The sequence below is a fragment of the Protopterus annectens genome, chromosome 4.part0 (genome assembly GCF_019279795.1).
Source record: "Protopterus annectens isolate FY-2018-M chromosome 4.part0, PAN1.0, whole genome shotgun sequence".
In the NCBI taxonomy this organism is placed as follows: Eukaryota; Metazoa; Chordata; order Ceratodontiformes; family Protopteridae; genus Protopterus; species Protopterus annectens.
The window spans coordinates 579,575,307-579,588,890 of NC_056733.1; the positions used below are offsets into that span (position 1 = coordinate 579,575,307).

General features: G+C 41.5%; 1 protein-coding gene across 1 annotated transcript in view; it reads right to left on the minus strand.

The window, feature by feature from the left end:
• The window catches only part of LOC122799448 (aldehyde dehydrogenase family 3 member B1-like), a 589,363-nt gene that overhangs the window by 511,027 nt on the left and 64,752 nt on the right, over positions 1 to 13,584 (minus strand). The window contains exon 2 of the mRNA XM_044068509.1: positions 3,016 to 3,217. Coding sequence (XP_043924444.1) covers positions 3,016 to 3,217 — 202 coding nt within the window. The remainder of the gene's footprint in view (positions 1 to 3,015; positions 3,218 to 13,584) is intronic.

A 13,584-nucleotide genomic window follows, 5' to 3' on the forward strand; every position in this document is an offset into this window, starting at 1 on the left:
TTCCCACTTAAAATGCTCCCTCATGGAGCGAAGAGTTTCTGAAAAGAAAAATCCTCAGGAGGAGAAGCAGAAGGAGTAGAATCATCCACATCAGAATCAGAATAAGGAGAGTACTCCTGCAAGTCTTCAGCCGAAGACTCTGAAACATCTGAAGCCTGCTCAAAACTCCCTAACTCAGGCTCCACCCTAGGTCTCTTATCTGGAGGGGGCATAGAACCCCTAATCAAAGTAATCAAATCTTCTGCCATTTTAAGCATATGCTTTTTGGGCACAGTTCCTGAAGAGCTAGGGGTAACACCAACTGAAGCTAAACCTGGCCTGCCCCTGGGAGAAGCCTTTGAAACAGAAGGAGAGGGCCTAGCCACCCTAGGAAGGGAGGGGAGTATAGTAACCTGAGAAGCCCCCTCAGCCTGACCTGCCTCCTGAGAGGCCACATCTTGCAATAATAAGGCCTCACCCTGGGAACACAAAGAAACCTCCGGTGGAGCCACCGGCTCCACCGACACCTCTAAAGAACCGGCGTCCGGTACAGACAGTTCTTCTAACCTAGGTTTAACTGCCTTGTCCTTGCGCTTTTTCGAAGAAGCGGGCGTCGGAGCATCCGACGGCATTTTATAATTGCACCGCTTCCCAAAGACTAACCTGGCACAATCCAACCTTCTCTTTATAGTGCGTTTATTAAATCTAGCACAAGAGCGACAGCCAACAACGTCGTGCTCAGGCCCTAAGCAAGGAATACACAAAGTATGATAATCTCTATGCGGTATCTGTTTCCCACAAGAAATGCAATTATTGACTTTTTCTGACATCCGGTAAATCACTGAGGCAAGAAAAAACTAAAATATTTCCCAACGGGGTACTTAGCCAACTTTGAACTCGGTCTGAAACTTCGAAATTGAAAAATCTCAGAACGCCAACCGGCACTTGCAATGCTGCTTCTGCATCGGACCATGCGGCAAAAAAGACTGAGGATATGACGTCGGTCATGCGCATTTGTACCCTGACGTCCTGATGTCAGTCAAATGCGCCTTGACCGACGTCAGCCTTATACTTTGATATTCGGGCCGACCGAGGACAGCGGACTACCCAAGTGTAAGGACTGCAGCAATGTGAGATGAAGAACATCTCATAGGAAGTAACGAAGCATAGTTACAGTATACAGTGTTATATTTAAGTTTTTTTTTTGTTGTTGTTTGGAAGTGTTTCTAAAATGTTTTATATGCAAAAAAAAAAGTAAAATAAATACTACACTGAGGCAAACATTTGACTAAGTGACATTTAATAAGAACCATATGTATGTGTTTCTATTTGCATACAAATTTGACTCAAGGACAGTCTAAAAAATGGATCTCATCCTTAACCAGAGGACTGCCTGTAATGCATTTTAACTAACACCAGCAAACAATACTGCACCACTCATAGATTTCTGTATCTGAGATTCACTAACCCCTGGCTTGTACTGGTACATAATGCACTAAAACATTAAAAAGGAGATATACTATGGAGAGTAAAGAACAAGACTGCTAAGTAGTTAATCCAAGTACAAAACTACCTTCATTATTTTTTGGAGTATTTAATCAAAAAAAAGTCTGCAAATATAGAATGGGAAAATGCATTATACTGAAAGTCACAAACAGGTTATTGACAGTTGGAGCACATGGAGGCTACTGTGAGTGTGAAACAAATATGAACATCTAGCCTTTCTTGGAAGGAAGACACTACCTTAAGATTCACAGTTAAGAGACAGATGTTTCAACTGCTTTGACTGGAAAAATCTTAACAGCAAATTCCAAACTTACCAATCTCACTCCGATACAGGGCAAGAACTGGCACTTCTTTACTTTACTCTTCTTTTTTAAGAGGTCCATGAACAGAATCTTTTGAGAGTGGACTCTCCTTGGAATGATTTCTTAAATACAATTGTAGTCTGTACTTTCTGTGATGGAGTGTGGAAGCAGAAAACTCAGCATAAATTTCAAACTTAGAAGAGATATCATTGCCCCCAAACAAATTATGTGCTTATTGTGTCTGTCCTGTGGAGACATTTCCCCTTTACAAGCACAACTATGAAATCCACAATCAATGATTAAACAAGGTCAGCTGTCCAAACCGCAACAGCCAGCCAACATTCAGTAATAACAATCCTCTCAATTTTTCCAAGAGTAAGACAGAGGCACAGCTTTAAAATTATGCTTCAGTAAGTGTAAAAGCAGATATTCTCATAACAGGAAAAATTTATATTGATAAGAATTTTTTTCCAAAAATGCTAGCAGGCAAAAAATGTGAAAAAAAAAACACCGGTGAAAGGGAAAAAAATACAAAATGCTAAATGCAGCCTACTAAAGGTAACTGCAAACCAATCAGTAACAGTAAAGAAATTAATGTGGGGCTAAGCCCACAGCTCTAGAGATTTTTAGCCGGACAGTTTTTGAACTTGTTAAACTAAAGAGCAAAAACAACAGATGACATGTATATCGGGATACACCAGTAAAGGATGAAAAAAATCACTTGCTACCCCCTTTTATATAATGTTTCCAGCAAAAGCAGTCTGGGGCCATTTGAAAATCATCCAAGATCTTACAGTTGCACTACTAAAGACCTGGAGAAAGAAAGCAATGTGATGCATTATAGCATAAGGAAAGGTACTTACAACCTAGCAAAGTTTGCCTTAGCCCTACAAGTCGAAAAAAAAATGATCAAAGTGGAAAATGTATATTGACAAACAGTAAACATAATGACAGAACTAAAATTCTGACCTTAGATGTATGAAGAAGAGCAAACCTAAATATTGAGAAATGGAGATAAAGATGGGATCAAAGGATTCCCATACAAGTCTGAGAGGAAGGTATAAGTAAATAGTAACAGTATGAAATGTGTAGAAATGCTGAAGTAAGGATATGACTTTCAGAAGCTTCAGTGCATGGAAATAAGGCTCTGTAGAAATGAGTTAATTGATATATATAGCTTCGATGCTGTGGTTTTCTGAAATAAGATAGCTAAAACAAAAGCATATACCTTATGTAAATCATGTTGTAGTGCTTTCAAAAATTGGCTTTCATTATTTTCCAGCATCTGAACAACTGACTCCAACTGCTTTATCCGAAACTGATATGGCTTAGTCTTCCCAGACAAAAATGCTGCTTGTGATTTCTTAAGTATTTCTTCACACAGAGATGATAATGAAGTTTTGCTTGGACTAGTATTAGTAATTTTGTTTCTAGAAAACACAGACAAAGACAATTACTTCAAAACTAACTCCATCTATTAGCATAACACAAAATATTTGTTTCATAAATGATTATTAGTAACTGCTAAAAAGAAAATATATCAGATCAACATAACGGTAATGATAAAGTGTACATACTTTAAAATATCCATCCAAACCCGTCAAGTCACACCATCACACCACACATTCACTTTATGCAGGTGAGATTCCGAGATCTTATGCATACTGTCCAAAGTTAATATGTGTGGAGGGGGTGGGGGTTGACGAACACTTTTACATGTTTCAGAGAGGGCTCCCTGATGCTACACACATCTAATAATATTGTGCACCAAAGAAATCTTTGGTATGCAGGATTTAGGTAAATTATGCTGTCACTATGAATGTTGCGAATATTCCTCACTCCATTACTCAAATATATCCTAATTATGTACAAGAGAGAATTAATGGACTACAGTACTGTTAGAAAATTATTGGTATTATCACAATCTAAAGAAATAGTATATTTGCTCTGTTTCAGCAATCTTAACATATCAGTACACTAAACAGGCATCACACAAGCATAATATAACTGTAAAAATGGTAGTCATGTACTTAAGATAACGCTGGATGCTTTATTTATCCGTCTGATACAAGAGATGGGTTTTCTGTCTGTTTCTTAGATCTGAGATGGCAAAACTAATGCTCTAGTCTTGAGTTACTTTAAAATTTTTTACCTCTCCATAATGCACCTGTATGTGAAGCCACCTCAAACAGAGTTTGCTGCCAAGAAGACAGTCCTAGCACTTAATATATATCCATGAAAGGGAGTAACTAAGCTTTACATCTTTCATAACAATTTGGAAGAGGGATGGAGGAAGGGCTGTTAAACTGGATTGACAAAGATGAAAGGATAGTACAGTTGTGCAAGTAAACAATACCATAACAATATATGTTCGATTGATCACCGCTGCAGTATCCTTAGCTATATGGCTTATATCGTGCACAGGACAGAACAGCTGGAAGCTTCCAGAGCACCTTCTGTATGTCCAAACCATTGACAGCATGAGCAGAGCTAAAGAAAATTAATGGTTTTGGTACCAAGTCTTTCAGGGCTTTCTTATCAACTGAAAGAGGAAGACTAGAACCCTGAAAGAGATCAATGCTAGGCAAGTAAAACTCAAAGGTCCTCAGATTGGCATCAAATATTATACAAAAATAAGGAGGGGAGGGAACAGCTACCGCAACAGTGGCCATTAAATATCTACTGTTCTGATAAGGTTACTTACACAAAATGCACTATGTTCATTATTTTTTCACTGCTGCAGTAGCTTTAGCTATATGGGTAGGCCACTATAGCTTATAATGACTGGGAGAAGGAAGGTTGAGGGTACAGGACCCCCTGAAGAATGGTTCTAGCAAAGCGTATTCTAGACATGGAAAAAGAAGTTACTATGTAGTGCTTTGTAAAAGTATGCATACAGGACAAAGTTGCTGCTTCTAAAACACTTCTAGAATCCATCCCTTTCCAAAAAGCCACTGTCCTAGTAAAGTTTTTATTGACCCTGCCTAATATTACCTTGTTATAATGGGTAAAATAAAATGAAACAGCTTTGTCTGCTTTGACATGGTTGCCTTTTTTATTACCTTCATAAGTAATGAATAAGTGATCAGTTTCTGAACATTTTGGTTCTGTGAAGATATCCAAGTGGTCAGTTCTGCAAGGAAGACAGGAAGATGGATAGCTCATCTCAAAGTAAACTTAAACACCACTTTAGGCAGAAAAGAAAAATTAATTTTCAAGGAAACCATATCTTTGTGGAAAATAAGATGAGGTTGACCCACCATGACAGCTTGCAACTCAGACACTCTTTTTACAATTATCAAAACCGTTTTCCATGTTATGAATCTCAAGTCAGCCTAACGGTCTGGATTAAAACAACAGTTATTATCCAACACAAAGTGAAGATCAAAGAGGAGCTACCTCTTTTCAGATGGCTGGATAAACAGCATCACTTTCAAAAATATTTTAACATGGGAATGTATTGAAAGGGAAAGATCTATGTGCAGACATGTTGAAATGTCTGAAAAAAATTAACCTTGGTAGAGGAGCAAGAGACTACATAATAATAACAACTCACAAATACTTTACAGCCAGAGAAATACTAGTCTTAAAAGGGTCCTGGTTCTTGTCTTGGCACCAACTAGAAAGCCTTTTCCTTTTAGTAATACGGGATTTCTTAGTAGCAGATTTCTTTATTTCCATGAGTACCTGCTGCACATCGGGTGCCTAAAATGTATTAAAACACCATCACCCAGGCAGTTAGTTGAAGTTATTTCATGGTGGGGGTGTATAAAAACAACCCGTCATGAGTGAGTAGGTCCAGTCTGTGAGGAAACTTGTGGTAATTGCCCTTGGCCATTTCTAAAGGAAGACAAAGTACAGTTGTTTAAATTATGACAGTTGGCCTCCAAATGATCACTGCTGCAGTATGCTTAGTTATATGGGTTATATCAATATCAATTTCAATAACATATACAACATTTCTGATTCCTCTGTTAGCCAGTATTGGACTACTTACTCTCTACTACTTTACCATACTACTGTTTAACATGCTCAACACTTCCTCCTGTGCGACTCTGCAGAAGGAAACGGGGAAACATTTGCATCCTGCCACTACTACTACCATTTTTTTTTCTTTTCATACTAATTTTACATTTATATTGTAGAATTCTTTTCATATTTATCTCAAATGCATTTATCTTGTATATTTTTCTATAGATTAACTTTATATTTTTCTCTTACAACTGCATAGCTTACTGCGAATGATATTACTCCAATTTTGTAATTTGTATTCTGTGGAACATTTCTCTGCATGCCTCCACTGAAAATGGGTTCTTGCCATTCGGAACTTCCCGATAAACAAATGTCATATAAATAAGAATATGACAGCTGCTTATATTCTAAAGTTTAAGGGTAACTTTCATATGCACAAATCAGTCAGTTAGCTGAGTGGTCTTGGCACCAACCCCCCTCCCCCCGGGCTTTTATACCAACAGAGTGAGGGATGCTAAATCCCTAAAAAAGACAATGCTAGGAAAACAAAACATCTCCCCAGCCTGAGAGCAAACACATACAAAAATAAGGGGGATGGAGGAAGAGATGCTACTATTGCAGTACTCATTCTAATATCTACTGTTATGATAAGTTTACTTACACAATTGTACTCTGCTCTTCATTATGATCACTGCAGCAGAAGCAGACTTAGCTATATGGGTAGATTACCATAGCTTAGACTAATTGGGAAAAGGAAGGATGAGGGTCCAGGAGCCCTTGGAGGATGGTCCAAGCAAAGTCTGTCCTAGACCTAATGAATGTATCTAGTTTACAGTACATTGTAAGAGTATACATAGGGAACAAATTGCCGCTTCTAGAATAATACTAGAATCTAACCCCTTACAAAAATCCACAGATGAAGCCAAAGCATTGGTAGAATGAGTCTTGACCAGCATGGAATTGCTTTGTTGTGCTGAGTATACCAAAAGGTAATAGCATAAGACAACCACTTGGAAAAATGCCTGCTTTGACATGGGTTGTCCTTTTTTTCCTTAGAGAGATGAATAACTGATTAGAGTTATTAAAATACTTTATTCTATCAAGGTAGAACCGTAATTTGCTGTGGACATCAATTTATTTATTTATTTATTTACATTGGTTGACAGGGAGTGTCTGACTGGACGTAGGTCCATTTTCAGTGGAGGCCCAGGGAGAAAAGCTCCACAGTTAAAATAAACAGACAGTAGTTAAATTGGATTACATAGCGATTAACAATTTAACATAATTACTTACAACATATTTACAGATGAAGAACATAGTACATCAGTAGACAACTAGAATCTTTATCTGTGAAGTACATAACAGACATTAACAAATGTAACAATGAGAAGTTCCTGCTGTATAATAAGTACTAGGCTTATGAGCATCTGAGCTTGCTATAATCAAGGTAGTTAGTGGAGTGGAAAGAATAGTAGTGGTTGGATGGGGTGGGTGATATTAGAGTGGGAGTTGCAAGGGCATAGCCAGCATGTTTTTAGGTGCGCTTTTAGTAAAGTTTTGAAGTGGGTGCATGATGGTACGGTGGTAATTGTGGGTGGAAGGGAGTTCCATAGTTTGGCTATGGTGCAAGAGAATAGTGCTTCACCAGCAGAGTTATTGGCTTTAGTGATATGCAAGTGATTTTTGTTGCTGGATCTTAGTGGTCTGGTGGTGCGATAGGGTTGGAGTATCAAGGTATGGAGTATCTTTCTCTCTCATTTTTAGGTTTGAAAGAGGAAAAGGAGGAGAGATTGTGTGATTTAAAGTGAACCTACATACCACAATAGGCATAAATAAAAGGATTAGTTCTCAAGGAAAAGTACAGTTTTGTACCTACCATAAATGTAGATGTTCGAGTGCTAATACAGCTGCAGTCATAACAGATGGGTTCTCCTGCCGTCAGGCGGGTCCTCGGTCAGCCGAATTCCAAAGTCTAGGTCCGGCGTCGGTTGTCGTCGCTTCTTCCCTGACGTCAGTGCGCCAGGGGTATAAAAGAACCAGCCGACGCCATTTTCTTCAGTTTTTCTTGCCCCAGATGTCAGGTGCCCCCAGAAGGAAGGCAATACATAAATTTGTGTAATAAAGCAATGCAATATAATCAAAATATAGTAGTTGCAAGCAAATACACCATAAAAGAATACCCCAATCAGGTAGTATGAGGAGGTGTTAGCCAACAGGCCTGTCCCAAGAGGGGAAGGAGGGAGGGGAAACCTGGACTGCAGCTGTATTAGCACTCGAACATCTACATTTATGGTAGGTACAAAACTGTACTATGTTCATCGTGCATACAGCTGCAGTCATAACAGATGGGTAGAATCCCAAAGCTAAGAAAGGGGTGGTAGGCACTAGCTGGAACTAGGAGGAGCCAGAATGCCCTGCAAGACTGCAGTGGCAAAGCCTGCTCTAGTTTTGGAGTATAATGGTAGATGGTATTGCTTGGAGAAGGTATGCACAGAACTCCAAGTGGCTGCTTCCAAAATATCTTTGGTAGGAACTCCTCTGAGGAAAGCTGCAGAGGTAGCTGTGGCCCTTGTGGAGTGAGATCTGATGCCTGCAGGTACAGTTTTACCATGAAAAGAGTAACAAAAGCGTATGCAGTGGGCTATCCATTTTGAGATTGTCTGTTTGGAAATTGGCTTCCCTTGAGCTCCTATAGCATACGACACAAAGAGCTGTTCTGATTTTCTGAAAGGCTTTATTCTGTCCAAGTAATAACGCAGCTGTCTGTGGATGTCCAAGGAATGTAGTAGTCTCTCCCCTTTGTTTTGAGGATTAGGGTAAAAGGTAGGTAAGTGTATAGCCTGATTCAAAGCTACCCTGGATAACACCTTTGGCATAAAGGACGGGTTGGTTCGCAAGGAAACTCTGTCCTGATGGAAGATGATAAAAGGCTGCACAGCCATGAGGGTTTGTAGTTCCGATACCCTACAAGCGGGGGTGATAGCCAGAAGGAAAGCTGTTTTCCAGGACAAATATTGCAAATCTGTTGAGGCAGCTGGCTCAAAAGGAGGCAAGGTCAGCTTTTCTAGGATGAAACAGAGGTCCCAAGCAGGTATTGGTTGTTTCCTTGGGGGTTTTATATTCTTTGCCCCTCTGAGGAACTGTCTTAAGAGGGGGTGAGAGAATAAAGATGGATCAGTGTTGTATTCTGCAGAAATGGCTGAGGCATGGATTTTGATGGATGAGAATGAAAGCCCACTGCTTAGCAGCTCAGCTAGATACTGTAATATTTGAGGTAAATTCAGTTTTCCAGGATTCTGGCCCTTTTTCTCATTCCAGGCACAAAACCGTTTCCATTTTGCGGAGTAAGCTTTTCTAGTAGAAGGCCTTCTGGCCTCCAAAATGACATCCTGCACTTCCTTGGAGAGTAGGGTCTGTTGTGATGTTAAGGAATCTTCCATGCAGCCAGATTGAGTGTTTTCTGCTGACTGTGAAGAGTTTTGAAGCTGTGCTGAGTCAGAAGAAGAGGCATTAGAGGTAGGGTCCATGGAGGCGAATGCGTCAGGCTCCTCAGGAGTGGGTACCAGTGCTGTCTTGGCCAGTCTGGAGCAATGAGAATCATCTTTGGTCTGTCTGCTCTGGTTTTTAATAGAACTTTGGGCAGCAGAGGAAGAGGTGGAAAGGCATAAACTGTCATTGTTGTCCAACTGAAAGAGAGAGCGTCCACTCTCCAGGCCTGTGGATGGAAAGTCCTTGAGCAGAATTTTGTCAATTGGTGATTTTTGTGGGAGGCAAAGAGATCTATGTCTGGCCTTCCCCATGCTTGAATTATCTCTGTAAAAACTTGAGGATGCAACTTCCATTCGTGTGGGTCTGTCATATTTCTGCTTAGGTTGTCTGCCAGCGTGTTTTCCTTGCCTGGCAAGTACTGTGCTTGAAGTTCAATTTGTAATTCCAGGGCCATGTTCCAAAGTGACATGGCCAGCCTGCATAGGGGGTATGAATGGGTTCCTCCCTGTTTGTTTATGTACCACATTACTGTGGTGCTGTCTGTCCTTATCAATAGTTGACCTGGATGCAGAAGGTCTTTGAAAGCTATAATAGCATTTATTACTGCTAGCATTTCCTTTTGATTGATGTGAAGGTGCTTTTCTTTTTGGGACCATTTGCCCTGAATGCACCGATCTGTCATGTGCGCCCCCCAGGCGTAGTCCGAGGCGTCTGTTGTGATGACTTGATTTGCATGAGGCTTGCAGAATGGGAGGCCTGTGTTTGTTTGACATGCTTGAGCCCACCACAGAAATTTCTTTTGAAGACATGGAATTAGTGGTATTATTGTTTCCAAACTGTGGCTGTGTTGAGACCATAGGTTTTTCAGGTACCATTGAAGTTTCCTCATATCCAGCTTTGCACATGGGATTAGTAGGATGCAAGATGCCATGAATCCCAGAGCCTGCAGGATTTTCCTTGCAGTCAGCCTGGTGAAATTTGCTAGTTTTCTGAAGTATTGAGTTAGTTGCCCCTGCTTCTCTGGCGTGAGGTAGGCCATTTGGGTGTTTGTGTCCAAGTTGGCACCCAGGAAAATTATTTTCTGAGAGGGTATTAGCCTTGATTTCTTTTTGTTGACTGTGTATCCCAGAGAATTCAACAACATTATTACAAAAGCCAGATGTTTCAGAAGTATGTGCTTGCTGTCCGCTTGGATCAGGCAGTCGTCCAAATATGGGTATATTTGTATCCCTTGAAGTCTGCAGTAGGCAATTACTGATGCCAGGCATTTCGTGAATACTCTGGGCGCAGTACATAAGCCAAAGGGCAACGCAGAGAATTGATAATGGGTTGAACCTGCAAGAAATCTGAGGTAACTTCTGCAATTTTGTCTGATTGGGACATGCAGGTATGCCTCCTTGAGGTCCAATGTTACCAGCCAAGACTCCTTGCCCAGCATGGGAAGAAGCTGCTGTAATGTGAGCATCTTGAATTTTGGTACGAGTAAAAATGTGTTTAGGATGGATAGGTCCAAAATAGGTCTCCAATCTTTTCCCTTCCTTGGTACCAGGAATAGTCTGGAATAAAAACCTTGACCTTGTTCGCGAGTAGGTACCTCTTGAATAGCTTTCATGTCCATGAGATCTGAAATTTGTCTTTGTGCCTCTGCCCTTTGATTGTGTGGCAGGTTTGGCATGCCTCTCATTTTTGGAAGGGTGTGAAAATGGAATTTGTAGCCTCTGTTTATAATGTCCAGGATCCATTTGTCTTTTGTGACAATATGCCAATTTTTTGAAAATAATGCCAGTTTTCCGCCTAAGGGTGCTGCCATTTGAGCCTTGCTTGGCATGCAAAGGGGAAAAGTTATTGGGCTTGCTTTCTGAATGGCTGCAAACTATCCTCTCCTCTTTGTGTAGGAGCTTGCCATTGTCTGCCCCTAAACGATCCTTGAGATTGCCCTCTGCCCCTCGGGCGCCTGTATCTACCTCTTTGGGGTCTGTCCGTGGCTGGAAAGGACCAATTTTTGGAAGGCCAATTTCTACTGAAACGTGGAGGTTGTACCTGTAGAAAATCTTTCACTGTTTGCATTGATTTAGCCTTTTCCTCCATTTTCTTTAATACCTCCTCAGCTTTAACACCAAATAATACATCCTTTTGAAGAGGGGCATCTAGTAATTTAGCTTTGACATGATCTGGTAAGGTTTGCTCCTTGAGCCAGGCATGTCTACGTATGACTGATCCTGTAACAGCAGCTCTACATGAGGCCTCTAGAGCATCAAAACCACATTGCAAGGTATGTTTACCCACTTGTTCTGCACTATGCATCAAATCCTGCAACTCCTTCAAGTCTGGTTGTTCAGATTGTGACATTTTGCTTCTCAACTGTGATAACAGAAACTGTTGGTACTTAAGCATATGAAACTGGCAGTTTAATGCCCTCATGGTTAAGGTGGCCAAGGTGTATACCTTTTTTCCCCATCTTTCTAAGGATCTGGAATCTCTCTCGGAAGGTAATGAGTTTTTAGCAGTGGAGGCCTTAGTTTCTGGGTCAGCCGCATGGCTCTTGTATAAAAATTGGTGCGAGTCAGGAACCCGGAAGTACCGGTCAGGCTTGACTGGGGCTGGAGGTAAAGAATCCGGGTTAAGGCAGGGCTCCGAGTACACATCATCTAGTATGTCTAAGACAGGAGGTATAGCCAGAGGCCTGTGCCGAGGTAGCAAGAGAAAATCCCTAAGCCTTTTCTTGGAATCTGAGTACTCTTGGCCTTCCCAGTGGAAGTGTTCCCTTAAGGTATGCAAGGTTTCCCCAAATGAGTAATCCTCTGGGGGGAGAAAGAGGGAATGTACTCCTCAGCATCAGAATCTTCAAAAGGGGAGTAAGAATGTTCCTGTTCATCAGAGTGCTCTGAAATAATGGAGGCCTGGTCAGAGGAGGGGGATTCTTCCTCCACTCTGGGCCTTTTGTCCGGGGTTGAGAACCCCTGATAAGAGTAATCAAATCCTCAGCCATTTTAAGCATCTGTTTTTTAGGCATGGGGCCTGGAGAAGGGCCCTGTGGAGCTTGTCTCTTAGAATGCATGGCTGCTTTAGACTTAAGAGAAAGCCTTGATAGAAAAAGAAGAGGAAGGTCTGAAGACACCTTGAGAGGAGGCAGACCTGTCTATATTTTGAGATTCACCACCAAGAGTGGCTTCAGTATCTGTAGTCGGAGTGTGGGCCGAGGAGCCTGCGACCTCGGGCACAGAAGACACCGCCAATGAAGTGTTGTCGGTAGGCAGGGGCTGCGTAGGCGCCTCGCTGAGAACCGGACCACCTGAAGTCGGCTTTGGCGTGGTGTCAGTAGAGGCCGTGGACCTCGTGTGTCGGTCCTTATCTTTGCGTTTTTTAGACAAAACTGGAGTCGGAGTATCCGACGACATAATATAGTTAAATTTTTTGCCAAAATAGTGCTGGGCGAACTCCGCCCGATGCTTAATGGTGCGTTTGTTGAATGTAGCACAAAAACGACAGACCGAGACGTCGTGGTCTGGGCCTAAGCAAGGAATGCAGAGGGAATGAAAATCCTTATGCGGTATTTGCTTCCCACAAGAAATACAATTATTAACTTTGTCTGACATCGGTCTGAGGCGAGAAAAGTTTCCCCAATGGGGTACTTAGCTTTAAAGAAGACTTCGGTTGCAAAATTTTCGTAATTTCAGGAGCTGGCCGACCGGCACTTGCGAACTGCTTCTGCTTCGGGCACCGTGCAGCAAGAAAGACTGAAGAAAATGGCGTCAGCTGGTTCTTTTATACCCCTGGCGCACTGACGTCAGGGAAGAAGCGACAACAACCGACACCGGACCTAGACTTTGGAATTCGGCCGACCAAGGACCCGCCTGACAGCAGGAGAACCCATCTGTTATGACTGCAGCTGTATGCACGATGAACATCACTAGCTTTGTGGAAAACAAGAAGCTTAACCCACCATAAGAGACTGCAACTCACATACTGACTGATCTTACCTCTTCAAGAACAGTAACCCTGTCTCCATGTTAAACAACAATAATTCAACCTGATGCTCGACTTCTAAGATGGCAGCACACTGAGTAACAGCTTAATTTCTGTTCCACCGGTGGGAGAACAGAAACTCAGAAAACAGAGCCAGTGAATTTGTCTTTTTGGGTAAATTTCAGTAACTAGCTAGTTAAGTGCACTGCCTGGATATAAGCAAAAAAGAAATTCATAGAGTCTGAAAGGAAGCCAATCACAAAAGGTGAGGAGAAAACACTGGCTGAGAAGAATCCTATAGCTGTTCAGCAAAAAGCAGTTAAAGCTCCAGCTTTGGTGCGAGACACAACTTGAAGTAATCAAGAGGAAT